General features: G+C 44.3%; 1 protein-coding gene across 3 annotated transcripts; it reads left to right on the plus strand.

Moving 5' to 3' along the window:
* Positions 1-6,049: 6,049 nt before the first annotated feature.
* On the plus strand, positions 6,050-25,238 carry ppp1r3b (protein phosphatase 1, regulatory subunit 3B). Of its 3 annotated transcripts, XM_085983280.1 has the most exons (3): positions 6,050-6,182; positions 18,967-19,024; positions 21,745-25,238. In XM_085983280.1, the coding sequence occupies exon 3, from the start codon at positions 21,746-21,748 to the stop codon at positions 22,640-22,642; it is 897 nt and encodes a 298-aa protein (XP_085839406.1). In that variant the 5' UTR covers positions 6,050-6,182; positions 18,967-19,024; position 21,745; the 3' UTR covers positions 22,643-25,238. The 3 variants fall into 3 exon arrangements, with proteins under 3 accessions (XP_085839406.1, XP_085839398.1, XP_085839413.1); XM_085983272.1 differs by lacking the exon at positions 18,967-19,024; XM_085983287.1 differs by lacking the exons at positions 6,050-6,182; positions 18,967-19,024 and adding an exon at positions 6,699-7,123.
* Positions 25,239-26,168: the final 930 nt, after the last annotated feature.

Raw genomic sequence — 26,168 nt, forward strand, 5'->3', positions numbered from 1 at the left:
GTCATAAATCGACGGGATTACGAGCGGCTATTTCCACATATACCTTTAAAAGACACATCCATTATCTTGAAAACATATACGGGGCAGAAACTATAACCCAAAGGAAAAATAAGGGTGCCTGTTGTATACAACGGCAAGGAAATACAAAAGTTGTATTTATACGTTCTACAAGATGGTGGTCCACCGCTGTTGGGACGTGAATGGATCAGGAAAATACGTTTAGACTGGCACTCCATTCAGGCACTGACGGTGACCAGTTAGAAAAAAAACGATGATGACGTCATACCTGAACGATTAAAAGACATCTTGGCCAACGCCAAAGAAGTGTTTCAAGAGAAACTAGGAACCTTGAAAGGCATCACCACCTCAATAAAAGTGGAAGATGCAGCAATTCCCAAGTTTTTTAAGGCAAGACTGGTGCCATACACAATTCGTCCAGCAGTCGAGGCAGAGCCGGAGAATTTGGAAAAGGCAGGCGTATTATCCAAAATAGATTGGAGCGAGTGGGCAACACCCATCGTTCCAGTCATGAAGAAAGCATTGAATGATGATAAATCTGAAGAATAGGGAAAAATTCGCATCTGTGGAGACTTCAAGGTGACTGTAAACCTGGTCCTTCACACGGTACAGTATCCTCTTCCGAGGATAGAAGATATTTTCGCCTCACTATCCGGAGGGAAACGTTTCACCAAAATTGACTTGGCACAGGCATATCTACAGATGGAGGTTGAGGAGGCCTCTAAAAAGTATCTCACGATAAATACACACAAAGGTCTGTACCAGTACAATCGACTGGTTTTCGGAGTAGCATCCGCTCCAGCTATCTGGCAAAGAGCTATGGAGCAAGTCCTCCAAGGGATTCCGGGGACTCAATGCTACCTAGACGACATCCTTGTAACAGGAGAAAACGACAACGAGCACCTTGCCAATTTGGAGCAGGTGCTCACTAGGCTGAGAGAACGGGGCCTACGAGCAAATCGCCCCAAGTGCGAATTTTTCCAAAATCAAATATCATATTGTGGCCACATAATGAATAAGGAAGGGTTGCATAAGTCACCTGAAAAAATTGAAGCGGTCATAAAAGCCCCAGCACCTGAAAATGTTTCACAATTAAGGTCGTTCCTGGGATTAATAAATTACTATCATAAATTTTTACCAAACTTATCAACTCTTCTACACCCTCTTAATGAACTGCTACAAACAGGAGTAATTTGGAAATGGAGCGAAGACTGTAAACGTGCCTTCCATAAATGCAAAGATTTAATCACGTCCAAAGAAGTTTTGGCTCATTACAACCCATCACTGCCAATCAGACTGGCGTGCGATGCATCCCCTTACGGCGTAGGAGCAGTATTATCACATAAATTCCCTGATGGCTCGGAACGGCCGATAGCTTTTGTGTCACGCTCATTGAACTCAGCTGAGCGTAACTATGCCCAAATCGACAGGGAAGCACTCAGCCTGGTATGGGGAGTGAAGAAATTCAACCATTACCTACACGGACAAAAATTTACCTTGTTGACTGACCATCAACCCCTCATCTCCATATTCAACCCTAAAAAGGGTGTTCCCATTATGACAGCGCAAAGGCTACAGAGGTGGTCCCTTTTTCTAGGGGCACACCAATACAACATAGAATACAAAGGATCAAAACAGCATGGGAATGCTGACGGGTTATCGCGCCTACCGTTGCCAATGGTAGAAGAAGCACCTACCGTAGACCCAGTGGAGATTTTCCACTCTACCATAGTCGAATGTCTACCAGTAAAAAATTCTGCCATTGAAAGGGAAACTAGAAATGACCCGACTCTCTCACGAGTCTACGATTTAACAGTAAAGGGATGGCCAGCACATGGCGAACCACTGTTGCCAGCATTCTCGCAAAGAAGAGAACAGCTGTCAGTGTGCCGAGGAACCTTGATGTGTGGATCCAGAGTGGTGATTCCACCCAAACTCCAGGATAAAGTTCTAAAGGAGCTTCACGAGGGGCATCTGGGTGGAGTGAAAATGAAGAACCTAGCCAGGGCGTTTGTATGGTGGCCAGGTATCGATGGAGACATCGAAGAAATGACCAAGAGCTGCCTAGGATGCCAGAAGGTCCAAAACGCTCCACCCCAAGCCCCTCTACATCCATGGGAGTGGCCCTCATCTCCCTGGCAAAGGGTACACATCGACTTTGCTGGTTCGTTTATGGACTCAATGTTCTTAATCGCGGTTGATGCACACTCCAAGTGGCCGGAGGTAATAAAGATGTCCTCCACCACCACGGAAAAAACCATCACAGTATTAAGGACCATATTTGCCAGGAATGGGCTGCCGGAACAGATCTGTTCTGATAATGGACCGCAATTTGTGTCCGAAGAATTCAGGAAGTTCTTAAAAAACAATGGGGTTAAGCACTACACGTCCGCCCCATATCATCCCGCCACCAATGGATTGGCTGAAAGGTTTGTCCAGACCTTCAAGAAGGCCATAAAGGCCATGGGTAATGAAGACATAAAACTTCAGCACAAGGTGGATAACTTCTTGTTCACATACAGGAATGCAACACATATGGTTACAAACCAAACTCCCGCCATGATGTTCTTCAATAGAAGCCTAAGATGCCGACTGGATTTGATCAAGCCCAACATCAGAAGGGACGTGGAGAACCGGCAATTTCAAGGCATGAATGAAAGGCCAACTAGAACCTTCCAGATAGGTCAACAAGTTTTGGCCCGGGACTACCGTACCGAGAAATGGCAGCCTGGAACTATCTGCACATGACTAGGACCGCTGATGTATACCGTGGACATCGGAGAAAGCATAATAAGGCGCCATGCTGACCAAATCGTAGAGTCATCCGAAAAGGGACAACCTACACCACAACTCTATACGCCAAACGATGAAGTAGAGATACCCATATCTACCTCCGATCCGGTGATATTGGAACCCGATGAACCTGACACTGGCATTCAAGCCGAATCAGCCTTGCCAAAAGAACCTACTACACCACCAGAAACTACTACACCACCGAGGCGTTATCCGGACCGAGCCAGGAAGCCTCCAGAGAGACTGACTTATAATTAATTAACTGCAGCAATGTGTAGATTATTTTTCTTGTAACATGTAATTAATAATTACTTAAAATATTATGTACTGGTTGGCTAAAAGGGGAGGAATTGTAGTGTATGTGCCTTTAAGAGCCCCATGTGTACTGTAATGCTGGTAATGGCCACTCGGGCTATATAAGCCTGTATATTGTGTTGTATCAGTTAGTTCCCCTCCAGACTTTGTTTAGTAAACACCTATGAAACCAACTCCTGTCTTCAGTGTCTCTAACAACACACAGACACAACAACTCCCACTAATGTTTTTTTCCCCTTAGTATTTCTCAATTCTACCCATACAGATTCCGCCTCATCAGAGCTAATATCCTTCATTACAATTGTGTTAATCCCTTCTTTAACCAGCAATGCTACCCCTCCTCCCTTTCCTTTTTGCCTATCTTTCCTGAATATCGAATACCCCTGGATGTTGAGTTCCCAGTCTTGGCCATCCTTGAGCCACGTTTCCGTAATCCCAACCAAATCATATTTGTTTACCTCTATTTGCGCAGCCAATTCACCCACCTTATTACAAATGCTCCTCGCATTAAGACACAAAGCCTTCAGGCTTGTTTTTTTAATGCTCTTAGACCTATTAGAATTATTATTTACTGTGGCCACATTTGATTTAAACCATTGATTTCTCTGACTACCACTTTTGTTTTTCTCCTTCCTATCTTTTGCTTTTATCCTTGTTTCCCTTTCCTCTGTCTCCCTGCTCAGGTTCCCAACCCCCTTCCATTTTAGTTTAAACCCTCCCCCACAGCACTAGCAAACACTCCCCCTAGGACATCGGTTCCAGCCCTGCCCAGGTGCAGACCGTCCGGTTTGAACTGGTCCCACCTCCCCCAGAACCGGTTCCAATGTCCCAGGAACTTGAATCCCTCCCACTGGCACCATTCCTCTAGCCACGTATTCATCTGAAGTATCCTTCTATTTCTACTCTGACTAGCACGTGGCACTGGTAGCAATCCTGAGATTACTACCTTTGAGGTCCTGTTTTTTAATTTACCTCCTAACTCCCTATATTCCGCTTTTAGGACCTCATCCCGCTTTTTACCTATATCGTTGGTGCCTATATGCACCACGACAACTGGCTGTTCACCCTCCCCTTCCAAGATGTTCTGCAGCCGCTCGGAGACATCCTTGACCCTTGCACCAGGGAGGCAACACACCATCCTGGAGTCTCGTTTGCGGCCGGAACCAGTCTAGTGAACCTTTGTTGCACTCCCTCTAAGGCAAGTATGTCTTTCCTTAGGTAAGGAGACCAGAACTGTACACAGTACTCCAGGTGTTGCCTCACCAATGCCCTGTATAATTGCAGTAAGACTTCTTTACTCTTATACTCTAATCCCTTTGTAACAAAAGCTAACATACCATTTGCTTTCCTAATTGCTTGCTGTACTTGCATGTTAACTTTCTGTGATTCATGTACAAGGGCTCCCAGGTCCTTCTAAATCCAAACATTTCCCAGTCTCTCACAATTCAAAAAATATTCTGCTTTTTTGTTTTTCCTACCAAAGTGGATACCTTCACACTTCCCCACATTGTATTCCATTTCCAATGTTCTTGCCCACTCAATCAACCTGTCTAAATCTCTCTGCAGCCTCTTTGCATCCTCCACACAGCTTACTTTCCCACCTAACATTGTATCATCAGCAAACTTGGATATGTTACTCTCAGACCCTTCACCTAAGTAATTAATATAGACTGTGAATAGCTGAGGCCCAAGCACTGATCCTTGCGGTACCCCACTAGTTACAGCCTGCCAACCTGAAAAAGTCCTACTCTCTGTTTTCTGTCCATTAACGAATCCTCAATCCATGCTAATATATTACCCCCAAGCCCGTGAGTCCTCTTGTGTGGCACCTTATCGAATGCTTTTTGAAAATCCAAATACGCTACATCCACTGGTTCCCCCTTATCCATCCTACTAGTTACATCTTCAAAAAACTCTAACAGATTTGTCAAATACGATTTCCCTTTCATAAAACCATGTTGACTCTGCCTAATCATATTATGATTTTCTAAGTGCCCTGTTACCACGTTCCTAATAATAGATTCTAGCATTTTGCAGTTTTTCATGCAAAAACAAAGGTTGTGTTCTTCTCAGCACAAGGCAAATTCGGTGTGGATTTAATAATAATGCAGAGAATCGAACTCTGAAATGGGAACAGAAAAATGTTGGAAACACTCAGCAGGTCAGTCAGCATCTGTGGAGAGAGCAGAGGTGTTCGCTTTTCACTGCATTTGATTCCAAACCTGCTCTTGCAGCCATTTCACTTCCTTAGTTGTGTCAAGCCTGGATGACTCTGGCATCTGAGTCAGGAGGTTTTGGGTTCACAGTCCCACTCCTGAGACTTGAGCACATAATCCAGGCTGATACTTTAGTGCCGTACTGAGGGAGTGCTGCGCTGTCGTGGGTGTTGTCTTTCAGATGAGATTTGAAACTGTGGCCCTGTCTACCCTGTAAATGATACCCCAACATTATTTGAAGAAGAGCCGAGGATTTCTGACCATTATTTATCCCTCAGCCAACATCACTTAAAAACACATAATCTGTTCATGATTACATTGCTGTTTGTGGGATCTTGCTGTGTGCATTTTGGCTGTCGCCTTTCCTTACATTACAACAGTGACTACATTGGCTGTGAAACGTTTTGGGACGTCCAGAGATCGTGAATGGTGCTCTATAAATGCAAGTCTTTCATATACTCCGACTTGGAATGTAACGAGCTGTTATCGCGCTGCTTTGACTGCATCCTTTATATTGAAACACTGTAGCCTCAGAAACTGGCCGGCTGCAGCTGCGCCCCCTGGCGGTTACACGTGGGGTAGTGGATTCCTGACAGGGGCCCGGGCTCCTATTGGGCGGATATTATTGAGACCCGCGCGATAATTGGCTGAGTGCGCCTGTGACGTTTATGGGGCCGGGAGTTTGGGGCGGGGGGTTGTGCTGTCAATTAGGAGAAAGGAAAGAGAGCAGGAGGTGGTGAGAGGAGTGGGACAGGGAGGTAGTGGCTGGTTGTGCATTCAGCCGTCTCCACAAGTACGGTGGAGCTGCTAGTTTCCCCCCAGCTCCATGAATTGTAGCAGGTAAGTGAGAGAGGCGGAGTTCCCAGGCAGCAGCGAGCATAGCAAAGGCTCAGGCTGTTACAGTCTGTAAATGCGTTCACGGAAGTTTCTGTTAATTTTATTAATTGGGGGAGAGGGAAGCAGCTTGCAGATTATTTGTAGAAGTTAGAACTGGATTCATTTTGCATTATACAACCAGACAAGGCAGTGGTTACTTTCCAAACTTTTAAATAATTAAAAAAATAATTAATACATAATGAATAATAAATTAGGTGATGGTTGGGTCGCTGCAGTCTTCTAAAACATAAGGCTCAATACCCGAGGCTCCTGGGGAACCTCCGGCCGACCCCCTTCACTGTCCCCGAACACTCGGTCCAGCAAGTGCTGGGCACTCGTTCGGACTTGGCTCTATAGAAAAGAGACGTTGCTCAATACGGTGAGGGAAGAGTTTGCACCGGGTCAGTTTTGATTTCTGAGGTTCGCTGCAGGTTGTTGGAGTGGAGCTGGGGGAAAGGGGGAGTTGTCAAAAAGTGGGAGACGGGGTTGGGTTATTGTTCACACTAAGACGTTGTGCAGCTCAGCAGAGACATTGCAGCTGAGCTTTGAAATAAATCGTGTTCCCTCTTGAAACTTACTTTGCAACATCTGTGCACTACTCTAAATATATAATCAGTTGTGTGTATATAACATTTAAAATAAGGTATTGCAGCTTCTTGATCAAACTAAGAGCCAGGGATGAAACAGCAAGGGTTTTGCATTGAGGTTTATTTATTAATCAGGAGCAGGAATCGGTTGTTCCGGCTTCCTGTACATTTCCGTGCTCATTTCAGCAGCTGGTGTGACGCTCGTCAGCTCCGTGCCTACAGGCTCCATTCCGTCTCCCCTCCTCCCCCACCGGCTGTGTAAAGGGATCTTGTCGATCGTGATTGAAGACTGAGATCGTGGTACACGCCAATTCTCTGGTGATTTTTGTTGGCGGGGGGGGGGGGGAGAGAACAACCAACTTTTTTTTGCAAAAGTGTTTATGTGGTTGCACCCATTGTCAATTAGAGGACAGAATTTGGTTACAACGTCTTGCAGTTTAAAACATCTTGGAGACTAATGAGTGTTAGTGGATCCAATCAACCGCCACAGTCTTTTTTTAAAACCAATATATGCTTTAAAACATTCATTTTATGTAATGAAATGACTTGCAATTCTAAAGCTCTTGAAAGATGAATACGTGACCTTGAAATTCCTTTGTAATTTCGTATAAATATGTTCTGCTTTTGATAGTACCGTGTAATTTTGAGGTCTTTTGAGTTGTCTGCCACTTAATTTAGATCGTTTATTCAGTCACCTAAAGAAAAACTATTCTTAATGGTAGAATTCCAAAGAAGAAAACTTGCATTTATATAGCACCTTTCACATCCTTCGGACCTCCCAAAGTGCTTCACAGACCATGAAGTACTTCTGAAGTGAAGTCACTGTTGTAATGTAGGAAACATGGCCACGGATTTGCGCACAACAAACTCCCGCAAACAGCAATGAGATAATAACCAGATAATCTGTTTCAGTGATGTGGTTGAGGGATAAATATTGGCCAGCACACTGGGGAGAACGCGCCTGCTCTTTTTTGAGTGCCATGGGATCTTTTGCGTCCACCTGAGAGGGCAGAGGGGACGTCGGTTTAAAGTCTCGTCTGAGATGGCAGCACCTCCGACAGTGCAGCACTTCCTCAGCACTGCACTCGAGTGTCGGCCTGGATTATGTGCTCAAGTCTCTGGGACTTAAGCCTTCTGACTCTGAGGCAAATGTGCTACCGCTAAGCCACAGCTGATACCCGAAGAACATCTTCTGTCTAGCACCTAGCCTGAAAAGTGCCACATCTGATTGATCAATATAATTTTAATAAAATCCTAACTAATCACAAATTAACAGGTATGCAATATACTAATCAACAAATAAGCCAAAATGAAAAACTAAAACTTGAGATTGAATAGCTCAAGATGTGCTTTGAAGTCATTTAAGCAATTATCTTTTCTTTTTGGTAAGGTGAGCACTTGCTCCTGGAAATAAGGATTCTAACAAGTTCTGTCAGAGGCCTGCCGCCTCTGAAATGCCTGGATCTTGTGTTCATGAGGTTTCTCAGAGCTATTGCCCTTTTAGCTTAATGAAGAAGTGCCTCCCTCCACCACTGAGAAGGATGAGCAGGAATGTCATGAATGTCCAAGTTCCCCTCTTAAGTCGCACAACATCCTGACTTTGACATGTATTGCTGTTCCCTGGTTGTTGCTAGATCAGTATACTGGAGGGAGTACCATCATCACCAGGACTGCAGTGGTTCAAGAAGGCTCTACTGTCTTAGGGAAGTTAGGGATGGGTAATAAATGGGGCTTTACTCAGACCTCAAATATTTTTATTTTTATTTAAAAACTCAACCAGGTGTCAGATTGCATTTCCCAGAATGTTGCTTCAGGTTGCTCCTTTCTGACTCAAATTAACATAACAACCATGGGGAAGAGGGTGCAAGAGGCAGCAGGAGTTTATGATTTACAGCAAGACTGGCATTCACATAGCATAGCATGGCAGGGCATGCTGTGTTTAGACCCCACCCTCACCTCTGTCCAATGATGGAAAAGGCTTGGCGACTCAATACCAAAACTATTATTAGGACTGTGAAATAAAAACACAAAATGCTGGAAATACTCAGGTCAGGCAGCATCTGTAGAGAGAGAAACAGTGTTAACGTTTCAGGTCGATGACCCTTCATCAGGACTGCAGTGATATGAATAGATTATGTAACTGATGTGTGAGGGACACATTTATTTGTCTACAATAGATAAGGAAAACTCTATGTATTCAGATTTATTTTAAACTTTTATGTGAGCAAAGCCATGGGTGATTGTCTCACTGTATCTAGGATGTCTACTCGATCTGGTATTGTGCAACGAGATAGGATTAATTAATGACCTCATAGTGAAGGCGCCCCTAGGTAGCAGCGATCATAATATGATTGAATTTTACATTCAGTTTGAGAGAGAGAGAAGAGTGGGTCCAAGACTAGTATTTTAAACTTAAATAAGGGCAATTATGAGGGCATGAAAGCAGAGCTAGCTAAAGTAAACTGGCAAATTAGGTTAAGGGATAGGTCAATAGAGTTGCAGTGGCAGACATTTAAGGGGATATTTCAAAATACACAGAATATATACATTCCAACAAAAAAATTCCAAGGGGAGGACCCACCATCCGTGGTTAACTAAAAAAGTTAAAGATAGTAATAAACTTAAAGAAAAAGCATATAATTGCGCAAAGATGGGTGGCATGTCAGAAAATTGGTCAGAATATAAAAAAACAGCAAAGAATGACTAAAAGATTAACAAGGAGAGAAAAATTAGAGTACGAGAGAAAGCTAGCTAGAAATATAAAAACAGATAGTAAGAGTTTCTATAGATATTTTAAAAAGAGAAGAGTTAACAAAGTGAGCGTTGGTCCTATAAAAAGTGAGTCTGAGGAGTTAATAGCGAATGTAACTCCTTTATTCAAAAAGGGAGGGAGGCAGAAAGCAGGAAACTACAGGCCAGTTAGCTTAACATCTGTCATAGGGAAGATGTTAGAAGCTATTATTAAAGATGTTATAGCAGGGCACTTAAAGTTCAAAGTAATCAGGCAGAGTCAACCTGGTTTTGTGCAAAGGAAATCATGTTTAACCAATTTATTGGAGTTCTTTGAGGAAGTAACATGTGCTGTGGATAAAGGGGAACCTGTGGATGTACTGTACTTAGATTGCCAGAAGGCATTTGATAAGGTGCCCCATCAAAGGTTATTGTGAAAAATAAAAGCTCATGGTGTAGGGGGTAAAATTTTGGCATGGATAGAAGATTGGCTAGCTAACAAGAAACAGAGTAGGCATAAATGGACCATTTTCTGATTGGCAAGATGTAACGAGTGGTGTGCATCAGTGCTGGGGCCTCAACTATTTTTACAATTTATATAAATGACTTGGATGAAGGGACCAAAGGTATAGTTGCTAAATTTGCTGATGACACAAAGATAGGTAGGAAAGTAAATTGTGAAGAGGACATGAGGCTACACAGGGATATAGTTAAGTGAGTGGGCAAAAATCTGGCCAATGGAGTATACTGTGGGAAAATGTGAAGTTGTCCATTTTGGCAGGAAGAATAAAAAAGAAGCATATTATCTAAATGGTGAGAGATTGCAGAGCTCTGAGATGCAGAGGGATCTGGGTGTCCTAGTGCATGAATCACAAAAGGTTACTATGCAGGTACAGCAAGTAATTAGGAAAGCTAATAGAATAATGTTGTTTATTGCGAGGGGAATTGAATACAAAAGTAGGGAGGTTATGCTTCAGTTATACAGGGCATTGGTGAGACCACATCTGGAGTACTGTGTACAGTATTGGTCGCCTTATTTAAGGAAGGATGTAAATGCATTGGAAGCAGTTCAGAGACGGTTTACTAGACTAATACCTGGAATGGGCGGGTTGTCTTATGAGGAAAGGTTGGACAGGCTAGGCTTGTATCTGCTGGAGTTTAGAAGAATAAGAGGTGACTTGATTGAAACATATAAAATCCTGAGTGGTCTGGACAGGGTGGATGTGGAGAGGATGTTTCCTCTTGTGGGGGAATCTAGAACTAGGGGTCACTGTTTAAAAAAAATAAGGGGTTGCCCATTTAAGACGGATGAGAATTTTTTTCTCAGTGTCATGAGTCTTTGGAATTCTCTTTCTCAGAGGGTGGTGGAAGCAGAGTCTTTGAATATTTTTAAGGCAGAGGTAGATAGATTCTTGGTAAGCAAGGGGGTGAAAAGTTATCAGAGGTAGGCGGGAATGTGGAGTAATCGGATCAGCCATGATCTTATTGAATGGTGGAGCAGGGCCGAGTGGCCTACTCCTGCTCCTAATTCGTATGTTCTCACCACACATGCAAAGTGTCTCCTACAAAAACATCCAGTTCAGCTTTAAAAAAAAAAAAAAAAAAAAAAAAAAAACTTTTTGCAGATCTGTCAAACTTCTTTCTAAACCCTTTCAGCGGCCACCTCTTGCCAACTCCCACACCCTATTATTCCTCCTTGTAACTGTGTAACCTCTAACTCGCAGTGAGCCAAAGAAGTCATAGAGTCATAGAGTTTTACAGCACAGAAAGAGGCCCTTCGGCCCATCGTGTCTGCGCCGCCCATCCATCCCTGTCCAGTCTAATCCCATTTTTCAGCATTTGGTCCATAGCCTTGTATGCAATGGCATTCCAAGTGCTCATCCAAATGCTTCTTGAATGTTGTGAGGGTTCCTGCCTCTACCACCCTTTTGGGCATTGAGTTCCACATTCCAACCACCCTCTGGGTGAAAAAGTTCCTCCTCAAATCCCCTCTAAATCTCCTGCCCCTTACCCTGAATCTATGCCCCCTTGTTATTGACCCCCCTACTAAGGGGAAAAGTTCCTCTTTGTCTACCCTATCTATGCCCCTCATCATTTTGTATACCTCAATCAGGTCCCCCCTCAGCCTTCTTTGCTCCAAGGAAAACAACCCCAGCCTGTTTAGTCTTTCTTCATAGCTGAGGCGCTCCATCCCAGGTAACATCCTGGTGAATCTTCTCTGCACCCTCTCCAAAGCAATCACATCCTTCCTATAGTGAGGCGACCAGAACTGCACACACTACTCCAGCTGTGGCCTCACCAGCGTTTTGTACAGCTCCATCATAACCTCCCTGCTCTTATATTCTATGCCTCGGCTAATGAAGGCAAGTATCCCATATGCCTTTTTAACCACCTTATCTACCTGTTCCGCTGCCTTCAGGGATCTATGTACATGTACACCAAGGTCCCTCTGACCCTCTGTACTTCCTAGGGTCCTACCACTCATTGTGTATTCCCTTGCCTTATTTGTCCGTCCAAAATGCATCACCTCGCACTTTTCAGGGTTAAATTCCATTTGCCACTTTTCCGCCCATCTGACCAACCCGTTTATATCGTCCTGTAGCCTAAGGCTTTCCTCCTCGCAATTGACCACCCCACCAATTTTCGTGTCATCTGCGAACTTGCTGATCATACCTTTTACATTCTCATCCAAATCATTTATGTAGATCACAAACAACAAGGGACCCAGCACCGATCCCTGAGGTACCCCACTGGACACAGGCTTCCAGTCACAAAAGCAACCTTCGACCATCACCCTCTGCCTCCTGCCACTCAGCCAGTTTAGGATCCAACGCGCCAAGGCACCCTGGATCCCATGGGCTCTTACCTTCTTGACCAGTCTCCTATGCGGGACTTTGTCAAAGGCTTTACTGAAGTCCATGTAAACCACATCCACAGCATTTCCCTCATCCACCCCCCTAGTCACCCCCTCGAAAAATTCAATCAGATTTGTCAGACATGATTTACCCCTGACAAAGCCATGCTGACTATCCCCGATTAAACCTTGCCTCTCCAAGTGGAGACTAATTTTGTCCCTCAGAATTTTTTCCAATAATTTCCCTACCACAGATGTTAGGCTCACTGGCCTGTAATTCCCTGGTTTATCCCTGCTACCCTTCTTGTATAATGGTACTACATTAGCTGTTCTCCAGTCCTCTGGTACATCCCCTGTGGCCAGAGAGGTTCTGAAAATTTGTGTCAGAGCCCCTGCAATCTCCTCCTTTGCCTCCCACAGCAGCCTGGGATACATCTCGTCCGGGCCTGGGGATTTATCCACTTTTTGGCCTGCTAAAACCGCTAGCACCTCCTCCCTCTCGATGCTAATATGTTCAAGTATGTCACAGTCCCCTTGCCCGATTTCTATGTCTGCATCGTCTTTCTCCATAGTGAACACAGATGCAAAAAATTCATTTAAAACCCCGCCTACATCATCTGGCTCTACACACAGATTGCCACTTTGGTCCCTAATGGGCCCTACCCTTTCCCTGGTTATCCTCTTGCCCTTAATATACTTATAAAACATCTTAGGATTTTCCTTTATTTTGCTCGCCAGTGTTATTTCATGGCCCCTCCGCGCCCTCCTAATTTCTTTTTTAAGTATGCCCCTGCACTTTTTATACTCCTCTAGGGCTTCTTTCGTCTTTAGTCTTTTGTAACTGCCAAAAGCCCCCCTTTTATTTCTAATGCATTTTTGTATATCCCTTGTCATCCAAGGTTCCCTTTGCTTGTTGGTCCCACCCTTGACCTTTACAGGAACATGTTGGCGCTGTACTCTCTCTATTTCCCTTCTGAAAGTCTCCCACTGTTTTGATGTGGATTTTCCTATAAGTAGCTGCTCCCAGTCCACTTTGGCCAGATCCTGCCTTATCATATTAAAATCGGCCTTCCCCCAATTTAGAACCCTTATTTCCGGGCCGTCTTTGTCTTTTTCCATGACCACCTTAAATCTCACCGAATTATGGTCACTGTCGCCAAAATGCTCTCCTACTGATACTTCCACCACTTGCCCGGCTACATTCCCCAGAATTAGGTCCAGTACCGCCCCCTCTCTTGTAGGACTTTCTACATGTTGGCTCAAAAAGCTCTCCTGGATGCACTTTAAGAATTCTGCACCCTCTAAGCCTTTCACACTCTGACTGTCCCAATTTATATTGGGGAAGTTGAAATCCCCCACTATTATTACCCTATTATTTTCGCACTTCTGAGATTTGCCTACATATCTGTTCCTCTATCTCCCCCTGACTGTTTGGGGGCCTATAGTACACTCCCAGCAAAGTGCTTGCCCCCTTTTTGTTTTTAAGTTCTACCCATATGGCCTCATTAGAGGAACCCGCCAATATATCGTCCCTCCTTACAGCAGTAATTGACTCCTTAATTAATATTGCAACACCCCCTCCCCTTTTACACCCCCCTCTGTCTCGCCTGAAGATTCTATACCCCGGAATATTGAGCTGCCAGTCCTGACCCTCCCTCAACCGTGTCTCCGTGATAGCAACAATATCGTACTCCCATGTGTTCAACAACAACTTCAGTTCATCCACCTTATTTGCAAGACTCCTTGCATTAAAATAAATGCCTTCCAGCCCTGCCATATTCCCTTTTGCCTTTACATATTTGCTCTGCCTTCCCAGCTGACTTGTTTTTTCCTCTGTATTTGGCTGTAAATCACCCCCTACTATAGCTCCACTCTGTACCCCATCCCCCTGCCAAGTTAGTTTAAACCCCCCCCCCCTCCCCCCCCCCAGCAGTGCTAGCAAACCTCCCCGCAAGGATATTGGTTCCCCTCTGGTTCAGGTGTAAACCGTCCGACTTGTACAAGTCCCACCTTTCCCAGAAGCAGACCCAGTGATCCAGGAAACTAAAGCCCTCCCCCCTGCACCATCCCTTTAGCCACGCATTCATCTGTTCTATCTTCCTATTCCTATACCCACTAGCACGTGGCACGGGGAGTAATCCAGAGATTACAACCTTTGAGGTCCTGCTCTTTAATCCTTCACCTAGCTCCTTAAATTCTTGCTGCAGGACCTCATCCCATCCCTCTTTTTACCTATGTCGTTGGTACCAATGTGGACCACGACCTCTGGGTGTTCACCCTCCCCCTTCAGAATGCCCTGCAGCCGCTCAGTGATATCCTTGACCCTGGCACCAGGGAGGCAACAAACTATCCTGGATTCACGTCTACGGCCACAGAAACGCCTATCTGTTCCCCTTACTATAGAATCCCCTACCACTATTGCTCTCCCACTCTTTTTCCCCCCTTCCTGGGCAGCAGGAGCACCCCCAGTGCCAGGAAGTTGGCTGCTGCTGCCTTCCCCTGGTGAGTCATCCCCCCCCAAGTGATGAATAAAAAACATAAAGTAAGACATTGAGTGTATGTATTATATATATTTCAATCTATCACCTTTTAACGTAGCAAAACGTTCAAAGGTGCTTCACCGGATCGTAATCTGACAGTGACACCGAGCCAAAGAAGGAGACGTTAGGACAAGTGAACTGAAGCTTGGTCAAAGAGGTAGGTTTTGACGAACATTTTAAAGGCGATGGCTAGGCAGATAGGTTTAGGGAGGAAATTCCAGAGCTTGGGGCCTGGACAGCTGACGGCACGGCTGCCAAAGGTGGGATGAAGGAAGTAGGGGATGGACAAGGGACCAGAGTTGGAGGAACGCATAGTTCACAGAGGGTTGAAGGAAGTTAGAGATAGGAAGGGATGAGAATTTTAAAATCGAGGTGTTGGTGGACCGGGAGCCAATGTATGTCAGTGAGCACAGGGTGATGGGTGAATGGGACTTGATGCGAGTCAGGATACGGGCAGCAGAGCTTTGGATGAGTTGTAGTTTACGAAGGGTGGAAGATGGGAGGCCGACCAGGAGAGCATTCGAATAGTCAAGTCTGGAGGTAATAAAAGATGAGAGTTTCAGCACCAGATGGGCTGAGGCATCTGGAAAAACTGATTCCATTGGGGAAAAAATCCCAAACTTGGTAAATGTAAGCAACAAGGGCAAAAATGGACACCAGACTCCAGTTATGCTCACAGATTTCCTATGGCATTGCCTTTGGCACATCAGAGGATATGCTGCTTTATAATGACGAGCATTATATCAAGTAACGCAGAGTGTGTTATTTTGCTGTGTGGATGTGGCTGTGCTTAACCTGACCTATCCCTTTAAGGCCATGAAGTCCAGTTGCTGTGTATAGAGACATCAGGTCAGTTGGAGGGTAATTGCTGTTCAGGGAAGTTTGCTGATTTTATAATTGGTTTTCCATTTAAAAAATAATAAGTTTGACATTTTGAAATGTGATATATTAAACTGAATTCAAATTCTCAAACTGCCATGGTGGGTGTTGAACTCCTATTCTCTGAATTGTAAATCCAGGCCATAAATGAATTGCTGCAATAAATGAAGTACCAGTTGGGGCTGGAAACCTGAACTGTAAATTAAATAGATATTGTGAACATGAATAAGGAACGTATAGTAATTGTGCATGGGTTAAATTTGGTAATGAAGGACTTTTTGTTGAGTGTGGTAACTAAGCTTGCTTGGTCATGTTACTGACTTAATCTGCACACTTTTTTTTATATAGCCTATCAAAGGTGTAACTGTCCAAACTAATGGATGCAAGTTTGGTGCCAACTTAATTTTTGTTACCAGCACTAAAAAGCCTGTGGTGCAAAGACAGACATCTGCTTTTTAATGCAGTTTAAAAAAAAAATCCCATGAGATGTTGGGGGAGAAGGGAGCCTTGTGGATTTGCATGTTTCTGACCACCTTGATGTTTCAGTGGCCCAGTGGATAACTGCAGTTTAAATTGAGCTTTTGATTAAATTAGGTTTGCTGCCTAGATTTCTTTTTAGCTGGGGGATGGTAGGCTTCATAATGTGCATGAATTTCTAAATGTTGATGTTCCTTCTGTCTTTGCATGGGTGAGAATAAACAAGTGTTTTGAATTGTATTTTAATTAAACCATGTATGACATTACCTTGTGTTCTGGAACAGTATGTGCAGTCACATACGTGGCAAGGTTGCATATTAAAGCATGTGACTAAAGATTCTGAAGTATGAGACGCTGCTCTGTAGTTTGTTCTGAAGTGCAGCACCATTCATCTGATGTGACTACTGAATCTGTAAAAATAAACTTGCTATTAATGTCAATACTGACCATTCGTGGGTTCATCTCAAGGTCGTGTGGACCCGTTGTACCTTTTGCGTCAGGCACAGCCGAGAGTATTAGGTTTTGTTCCGAAATAATCTTTTGGATAACTAACTGGCTTCTAAACTCGTGCAGTAGGCACATAGCTGAATTCTAGTGCATAGGGCTGTGGCATGCAACCATAACCACAACTTGTATTTATATAGCGCTGTTAACATAGTAAAAGCATCCCAGGGTGCTTCACAGAAGTGTTATCAAACAATGTTTTGGCATTGAGCCACATAAGGAAATATTTAAGCAGGTGAGGTAGGTTTTAAGCAGTGTCTTAAAGGTGGAGAGAGGCACAGAGGTTTGGGGAAGGAATGCCAGTGTCAACATGGATTTATGAACGGAAAATCATGTTCGACGAATCTATTAGAGCTTTTTGAGGTTGTAACTAGCAGAACGGATAAGGGGGAACCAGTGGATGTGGTGTATTTGGATTTTCAGCAGGAATTAGATAAGGTGCCACACAAGAGGTTATTGAACAAAATTAGGGCTCATGGGATTGGGGCTAATATACTAGGATTGGTTAACGGACAGAAAACAGAGTAGGAAGAAATGGGTCATTTCGGATTGGCAGGCTGTAACTAGTGGGGTATCGCAAGGGTCAGTGCTTGGGCCTCAGCTATTCACAATCTGTATTAGTGATTTGGATGAGGGGACCAAATGTAATATATCTAAGTTTGCTGACGATACAAAGCTAGGTGGGAATGTAAGTTGTGAGGAGGATGTAGAGGTTTCAAGGGGATATAGACAGGCTAAGTGAGTGGGCAAGAACATGGCAAATGGAATATAATGTGAAGAAATGTGAAGTTATCCATTTTGGTAGGAAAAATAGAAAAGCAGAGTATTTTTTAAATGGAGAGATTGTGAAATGTTGGTGTTCAGAGGGACCTGGGTGTCCTTGTACACGAATCACAAAGTTAACATGCAGGTACAGCAAGCAATTAGGAAAGCAAATAGTATGTTGGCCTTTATTACAAGAGGATTTAAGTATAAGAGTAAAGACGTTTTACTGCAATTATATAGGGCCCTGGTGAGACCACACCTGGAGTATTGTGTACAGTTTTGGTCTCCTTACCTAAGGAAGGATATACTTGCCATAGAGGGAGTGCAACAAAGGTTCACCAGACTGATTCCTGGGATGGGGGGATTGTCCTATGAGGAGAGATTGAGTAGACTAGGCCTATATTCTCTACAGTTTAGAAGAATGAGAGGTGATCTCATTGAAACATACAAAATTCTTACAGGGCTCGACAGGGTAGATGCAGGGAGGAGGTTTCCCCTGGCTGGGGAGTCTCGAACTAGGGGTCACAGTCTCAGAATAAGGAGCCGGCCATTTAGGACTGATGAGGAAAAGCCTCTTCACTCTGTGGTGAATCTTTGGAATTCTCTACCCCCAGAGGGCTGTGGAGGCTCCGTCATTGAGTATATTCAAGACAGATCGATAGATGTTTGGATATTAAGGGAATCAAGGGATATAGGGATAGTGCAGGAAAGTGGGGTTGAGGTAGAAGATCAGCCATGATATTGAATGTCGGAGCAGGCTCGAGGGACTGAATGGCCTACTCCTACTGCTGCTCCTATTTCTTATGTTCTTAGAGCCTAGGGAGCTGAAGGCATGACCGCCAATGGTGGAGTGATTAAAATTGGGGATGCGGAAGAGGCCAGAATTGGGGGCGGGCACAGATCTTGCAGGGTTGTCGGGTTGGAGGAGATTAGAGAGAGAGCAAGGGGTAAAGCTATGGAAGGATTTGTAAACAAAGATGAGAATTTTAAAATCAAGGCATTGCTGGACCGGGAGCCAATGTAGGTCAGCGAGCATAGGGGTGATGGGTGAACGGGGCTTGGTGCGAGTTAGGATACGGGCAGCAGACTTTTGGATGAGCTTAGGTTTATGGAGGGTGGAAGATGGGAGGCTGGCCAGGCGAGCATTGGAATAGTCAAGTCTAGAGGTAACCAAGCTATAGGTGAGGGTTTCAACAGCACATGAGCTGAGGCAGGGTTGGCGACGGGCAATGTTACGGAGCTGAAAGCAGGTGGTCTCGATGATGCGGATATGTGGTCGGAAGCTCACCTCGGTGGGGGGGCGGGGGATATTGCACCAAGGTTTCAGCCTACGACAGTGGCCAGGAAGAGGGATGGAGTCAGTGGCTTCGGTCTTCCCAATGTCTAATTGGAAGAAATTTCTGCTCATTCAGCACTGGATGTCAGCCAAGCAGCATGATAAATTGGAGACGTGGCGAGATCGAGAGCTGGGTGAGTAGGGTTTGCAGCACTCCCAACTTGCCTGATCCCTTTTTGATTTCTGTAATTGGAAATTATATTCTTCTGAGCACATACTATACGCTGACACTTCAGGGCAGTACTTCAGGAGTGCTGCATTGGTGGAGGTGCTGTCTTTTGGATGAGACGTTAAAAAAGGCCCCCATCTGCCTGTTCAGATTGATATCCCAAAGTACGATTCAGAGAAGAGCAGGGAGTTCTGGTGTCCTGGCCAACATCCCCTCAATCAACACCAGCAAGAGAAAAAGCAGTCTGAATGGGTCATTCACCTCATTTGCAGTTTGTGGGATCTTTGTGTGCACATTGACTGCTGCATTTGCCAAAGAATCTGAGTGCACGTCAAGCCAAATTGTTGATTGTGAACCACTTTAGGATGTCCTGAAAATACGAGGTATTACATAAATGTAAGTTCACCCTCCACCCCTCCACCTTCCACCCCATCCCCCCTCCGCCCCTCTCCCTAAGACTGGGTACATCAGAGTATCTGATGCTAAACTTAAAAGTACTGATTTAAAGTAGTAATTACACATTAACACACCTATTATGATGTTGTGCTGTAATGTATATATTACTGGTGTCCATTGCCCTTCGGTATCTTGTCCAAGTGGCCACTATTTATTTCAAAGTCCTGACACTGGGGTATGGAGGAAAGATGGTGATGCGATGGGAGGAGGAAGAATCACAGCTGAGCCTGACCTTGCCCAACACCCACACATTCGCACATCCTGCAGAGGTTGCTTGATGGTGATGGCAAACCTTGGTAAGTTTCTCATTCTTAACCCCACAAGTGCTTCGGCCAGTTAGAGCAGTCTTACTAACACCCTGGCTGAGAAAACTAACTTAACACAAACTTGCTGTTTGGTTCAGCTAGTCATTGGATGGATAGTGCAAAAGAGAGAACGTGTATTTCTATAGCACCTTTCATTGCCTTAGGAAGTCCCAATGTGCTTTACAGCCAATGAAGTACTTTTGAAGTGTAACCACTGTTGTAATGTGGGAAACACGGCAGCTAATTTGTGCACAGCAAGGTCCTACAAACAGCAATGATAGAGAAAATAATCTCTTGGGTGTTGGTTGAGGGATAAATATTGTCCAGGACACCAGGGAGAACTCCCCTGCTCCTTAAATAGTACCATGAGGAATGTTCTGGGAACTTTTACATTCACCTGAGCGCTGATGGGCCTCGGTTCAATGTCTCATCCAAAAGACGACACCTCCGACAGTGCAGCACTCCCTCAAGTCTCTGGCGTGGGTCTTGAACCCACAACCTTCTGACTGAGATGAGTGCTACCATGACTGACAATACTGCTGAACAATGCGGCTGACTGCACATTTCTCAGCGTCCAGAGCTGTGCCTCAATGTTCAAATGCCAGTCAGATTTATTGTTTGAGAAGAGCCAATGGGAGAATTGACTTAAATATATATGGGGAAAAAAATGGATACAATGGAAAACGCCTAATCCTAGTTAAGCGTGTATGTAGCATGGTTGAACCACCGGCAATTTTTTGACATCGGGTCCCCGTTTGCAACCTTGTGCCAGTAATTGGCTGGAATATTGATGACACCCACTGTGTAACTACCATGCAAAAAGAATCCTTGCCCCCCTACTGGAGTTTGGTGATGGCATAACCAAAGCTCACCATATGCCGGCTCTGTGGGTGGGAAAGTGCAGAAGTACGCTGGTCTCCATGGGCCAGTCCGCTGGGTCGCTTGTTGAAGCCCAAGCATGTCGTAAGATTTGCTTGCTATTGCATCGTATCATGTACTTGGCATTTCTTTACTGTGCATTGTGATGTGCTGTTATGAGTGCAAGAGCCACACACTGGTTGTGCTTATTATGTTGCAGTATCTGGAAACAGTGCGAGACTATCGCCTCAAAGTTGCCTCGCACCACTTCTATTAAATTGAATGCACGTTGCAGCGACTGTAGTTCTACTCAATGTTACGTATGTTTGCAAAGTCAAACAGTTTTAAATTTATTACCCACTGCCGCTGAAAACTATCCTTGACTCTAGACTGTTTTATCCTCCCCAATACTCTTCTTGCCAGCTCTGCATCCTTCAAACCTCTTTCTCTCCCCCCACCCCCCATAAACTCCAACTCAGTTACCCCCATCCTATCCTAGACTAAGCTTTGCTTTCCCATCACCCTATCCTTGCTGATCTACACTGGCTCCTTGTCCCCCAGATCCTTTCCCTCTTCAAATCCCTCCACCCTACATCTGTAACCTCCTTTGGTCCTCCAACTCTGATCTTCTGCATATCTCTCTTTCTCCTCCCTCTTCATTCCACCATTGGTAGCATTCCACCATTCAACCACACACTCCCTCTGCTCTCTGGAACTCCTTCCCTAAACCCTTCAGCCTCTCCACGTCTCCCTCTGCCTTTAAAAGCCTTCCTAAAACTCACGTGTTCCACCCTGCTTTTGGTCACCTCCTGATCTTTCCCTCCGTGCCTTGGTGTCATTTTTTCCCCTCTGTAAAGTGCCGTGGGAACCTTTTTTCTCTGTTAAAGATGCTAGATAAATATATTAAATGCTGTGGAAGGAAAGGATTGGCAGTAAATAGTTGTATTAGTGAAAGATTGCTGAGCTTCTGTCTCCTTATCTTGCAAATGTTCGAAAGCAACTCGACTGCTTCTCATAGCTTAGGTACAGCAACTAACTCTTCCCTTTTTTGTTTGTTTCCCTCTAGTATGCTTGAGATCTTGTCTCCTAGATCTACAATGCCAATTGACATAGCTATGCAGCTATATCTTCCTCCTCCCTTCAAGCAAGTGAGCTACGCCAGAAATAGAGCATTGAAAGTAACCCAACCACTACGGCCATGTATCCACCTTCACATCAGTGACGATACACCAGAAAATAAGCACAGAACCAAGGAGCAGAAACGTGTTTCCTTTGCAGACAGTAAGGGCTTGCCCTTGACTGCAGTTAAGTTCTTTGATTTGTACGACCTAGATTTTTCCTTCAAAGTTGATGAGCTGATCAGTAGTTTGGTAGACCTGAAGACCATAGACAAAGACAGCCTGCTCTTAGATTTTGCACAGCCTTCGTCAGATTACCTAGATTTCAAGAGTCGTCTGGAAACTGACTCAGTCTGCCTTGAAAGCTGCATGTTACAGGAAAATACCATTGTAGGGTCTGTCAAGGTGAAAAACATTGCGTTCGAGAAGTCCTTGAAAGTGAGGATAACGTTTGACACTTGGAAAAATTTTCAAGACCATGACTGCTGCTATGTCCATGATCCTTACGGTGGCTCAGATAGAGACACTTTTGCATTTGAAATCCATTTGCCAGAATACATTGTCCCACACGAAAGGATAGAGTTTGCCATCTGTTATGAAAGTGGTAGGAAGACCTATTGGGATAGTAACAAAGGGCAGAACTACAGGTTAATCCGATCGGAGCTGAAACACACTCCGGAGACTAGCAAAACAAATCAGTCGCTGGATGCTTTATTGACTGAATCTGATGGCATGCCAGAATATGGGATTGAGTTTGACCTTTATGGTGGACTCCGGTGTTCCTATGGCGTGTTCCCCGAATGGCCCAGCTATGCTGGTTACGACAAGATGGGGCCTTACTATTGAGCAGGATTGCTTGGGACTATATCGCTCTTGAATGTCTAGATAGTTTTTAATTTGTCTTTCAATGTATATCTGCTGGTTTATAGTAAGCCATAGGTATAGCAAAGTAACTGCTGGTTGCGAGCATCAACTTGGACTTTGTCAAAACCTCCAGAATCTTGTTCTTTTTAACAATTATTAAATCCAGTTTGTCAGTGCGCAAGCTCGTGTTGTAAACTGTAATTTGAAGTGTCCTCTAAGGATCACAAAAAGATCACTGCTTCTCCAAATATACCAAGTGCCCACATTCTGTACTCGGTGTTGCAGTTTAATTTTCCAGTATGTTCTGAGGTACAGGTATCAAGGATGACCCTCAGTCAATTATGAACTGTCTTTCCAACTCTGCCCAGTTGCACCAAAAGATTTCAGGAAGCCCTCCTAATGTAGTAATCAACACTTGGAATGGACTTGTGGTTAGAGTAGTGGAGGCATCATTTAAGAAAGAGTAGGAGGCTGTGATGGAGGTTCTCCAGGGCCTTTCTGGATAGACGAGCGAATGATATTTCTCGACCATATTTTTCTTGTAAAGAACGTGACCTGTTTAACACCAATTGCAGATTTGGTATCTGAGCAAAGATCCTGTTATCAATTTTGTTGTAGCATAGAGGTTTATATTTTTTTTTAATTCAAACCACTGGCTCACAATTGTGTTGATTTTGGTGAACAGACTTATTGGTACTCATTGATTTGGATCCAGTTTCAGCAGGTCTAACTCTACGAAGGGGGAAGGGAGGTGAACACTTTCATATTTATTGTGTCCTGTAGAAATTTGTTGACCCTTTCACTGAGATGATTGCATTCAGTTTTTTTTCTCACTCCCCCATTAGTTTTTCTCAACACACTTGAATTCGATTTTAAAATATCCTGCACATTACAGACTAGGAACTTGTATAGAGATGCTTTCTGTTGACTGCTCCTTCACTCGTCAGTGAAGTCCTAATTAGTGGCTCAAAGATATTTAAGCTGAAGTTATATGTCCTCTTCGCTCACCTGAGGATAGCATTTGCTTGGAAGATGTATCGGGTACCAGTGACTGTTTTCTCTATGCTGTGGATCGGCTGGTGTGCTTGTCAAAACTGAGCCTGTGCAATACTGTCTGTGAGACTGAATCATTATAAGTAAGCATCAACAGTCAACTTACCCTCTTGTCCTGAAGGCACTGTCGGCTGGGACGCAGCTCCTCAGGCATTTGCAGCCCACCAGTGTCTTGCCCAAGTAACCTATTTTGTCATGTGTAGTAGATAAGAATATTGGCTAAGCTATTCCACTTGGGTGGGCATCAGGATTTGCTGAATCATAGGAAAGGTTAACTTGGGTAAATTGTAGTTTCTGTGCACGAGCTCCCTCCATTTCACCCCCCCCCCCCCCCCCCCCCCCAACCCCCTAGCTTTAGCAACAAAGACCAGCCACTAGCCTGGGAAATTCCTGGCCTTTGTTCATTGCTGTACCAAGTGGTGCAGTCATGCATTGAGCCGCCTGGGAGCCCCAGCAAGTGCTTTTTAATCAAAGAAATTTGGAGATTTGGAGATTTTTTTTCCCCCATCTCTGTACTACTGAAACTACTATGCTGCATACAATGTGATTTTAGTGTAATTCACTGCAGTGATGATCTATTGTAATTCTTGGTTTCCCACAAGAAAGACCATTGAGCATGTATTGTCCATACACCATGTACAACTTTGTGTCAAATTCTACCCTACTTCCTCCACTGCCTGACGACAGCACTAAAACCAGTGGGCAGGTCATACATCAACACCAACTGAATAAGTCAAATTCTGATTTTTTTTTTAATACATGGCATTCCAGAAACTTGGCTGGTACTTTAGGGATTACATTCCATGAATCTGTCCCCCTCTTATTTTTCTCTGTTGAAACTACAAACTACTGGCTTCGGCTGTGAATCACAGTAATTATGGCACAGAAGGAGGTAATTAGCCTGTGATTTCCTCCCCCCCCCCCCCCCCCCCCAAATCCTTTTGTATTCTTCCTTTTCAAACACTTCAGTCAATTCCTCTTGAACAATCGTGTCTCTGCTCTGTAGGTACTTGTGGTAAAGCATTCCATGTTCTAATAACTTGCTGGGTAGGGGGGAAAAAACCTTCTAACTTCCCCCTTTGTTCTAGCACCTCGGGGTTTGTCATCAATCCACCAACCTGTGGAGATAATCTATCATTATTTACCCTTTCATAATTTTGAAGGCCTTGTAGTAAAATCTCCCAAGATCAGTCCTGTGAAATTTCTTCTCAAAACAAAAATTTGCAATGGCCTTCCAGTCCCATGAAAGACTGAGGTCAATAGATTTGTGTTGGGTAAGGGTATCGAGGGATATGGAGCAAATGAGGGTATCGAGGGATATGGAGCAAATGAGATTTGAGGTGCAGATCAGCCGTGATCTAATTGAATGGCAGAGCAGGCCTGAGGGGCTGAATGACCTCCTCCTGTTCCTATGGACAAATATACTCCGTGTTCGATTCTACTGATCACTGACTGGTGTACTCTTTTTGGCAAACCATATTCTGTATTTGATGTGCTTTACACATTAAAGATTGATCTGGTTGCATCTTTGTGTCCAAGTCAATTTTTACATTTGAGTCTTTCAACTGGCTGAAAGTGAGCTTTTAAAGCGGTTTTTTCCTGGCTGAGCAAATTTTATAAAAATAAGTTACTTCCACCTCAAATGGAGAGAGAGCTGGGAGGAAGAAAGGTGGGACCCCCAGCTATTCACAATATATATTAATGATCGAGACGAGGGAACTAGATGTAATATATCCAAGTTTGCAGACGACACAAAGCCGGGTGGGCGTGTGTGCTGTGAGGAGGATGCCGAGAAACTCCAGTATGATTTGGACAGGTTGGGTGATTGGGCAGATGCAGTATAATGTGGATAAATGTGAGGTTATCCACTTTGGCAGCAAAAACAGGAAGGCAGATTATTATCTGAATGGCAATAGATTGGGAGAAGGGGTAGTGCAATGAGACCTGGGTGTCCTTGTGCACCAGTCACTGAAGGTAAGCATGCAGGTGCAGCAGGCGGTTAAGAAGGCAAATGGCCTTCGTAGCGAGAGGATTCGAGTACAGGAACAAGGATGTCTTGCTGCAGTTGTACAGGGCCTTGGTGAGACCACACCTTTGAGTATTGTGTGCAGTTTTGGTCGCCTTATCTGAGGAAGGATGTTCTTGCCATGGAGGGAGTGCAGTGAAGGTTCACCAGACTGATACCTGGGATGGCAGGAATGACCTATGAAGAGAGATTGGGTCGATTGGGCTTGTATTTGCTAGAGTTTAGAAGAATGAGAGGGGAATCTCATTGAAACTTATAAAATTCTAACAGGACTAGACAGACTAGATGCAGGAAGGATGTTCCCAATGGCAGGGGACTCCAGAACCAGGGGTTACAGTCTAAAGATAAGGGGTAAGCCATTTAGGACTGAGATGAGGAGGAATTCCTTCACCCAGAGAGTAGTGAATCTGTGGAATTCTCTACCACAAA

The sequence above is a fragment of the Somniosus microcephalus genome, chromosome 1 (genome assembly GCF_052327205.1).
Source record: "Somniosus microcephalus isolate GS21.2 chromosome 1, FLI_Smic_1.0, whole genome shotgun sequence".
Lineage (NCBI taxonomy): Eukaryota > Metazoa > Chordata > Chondrichthyes > Squaliformes > Somniosidae > Somniosus > Somniosus microcephalus.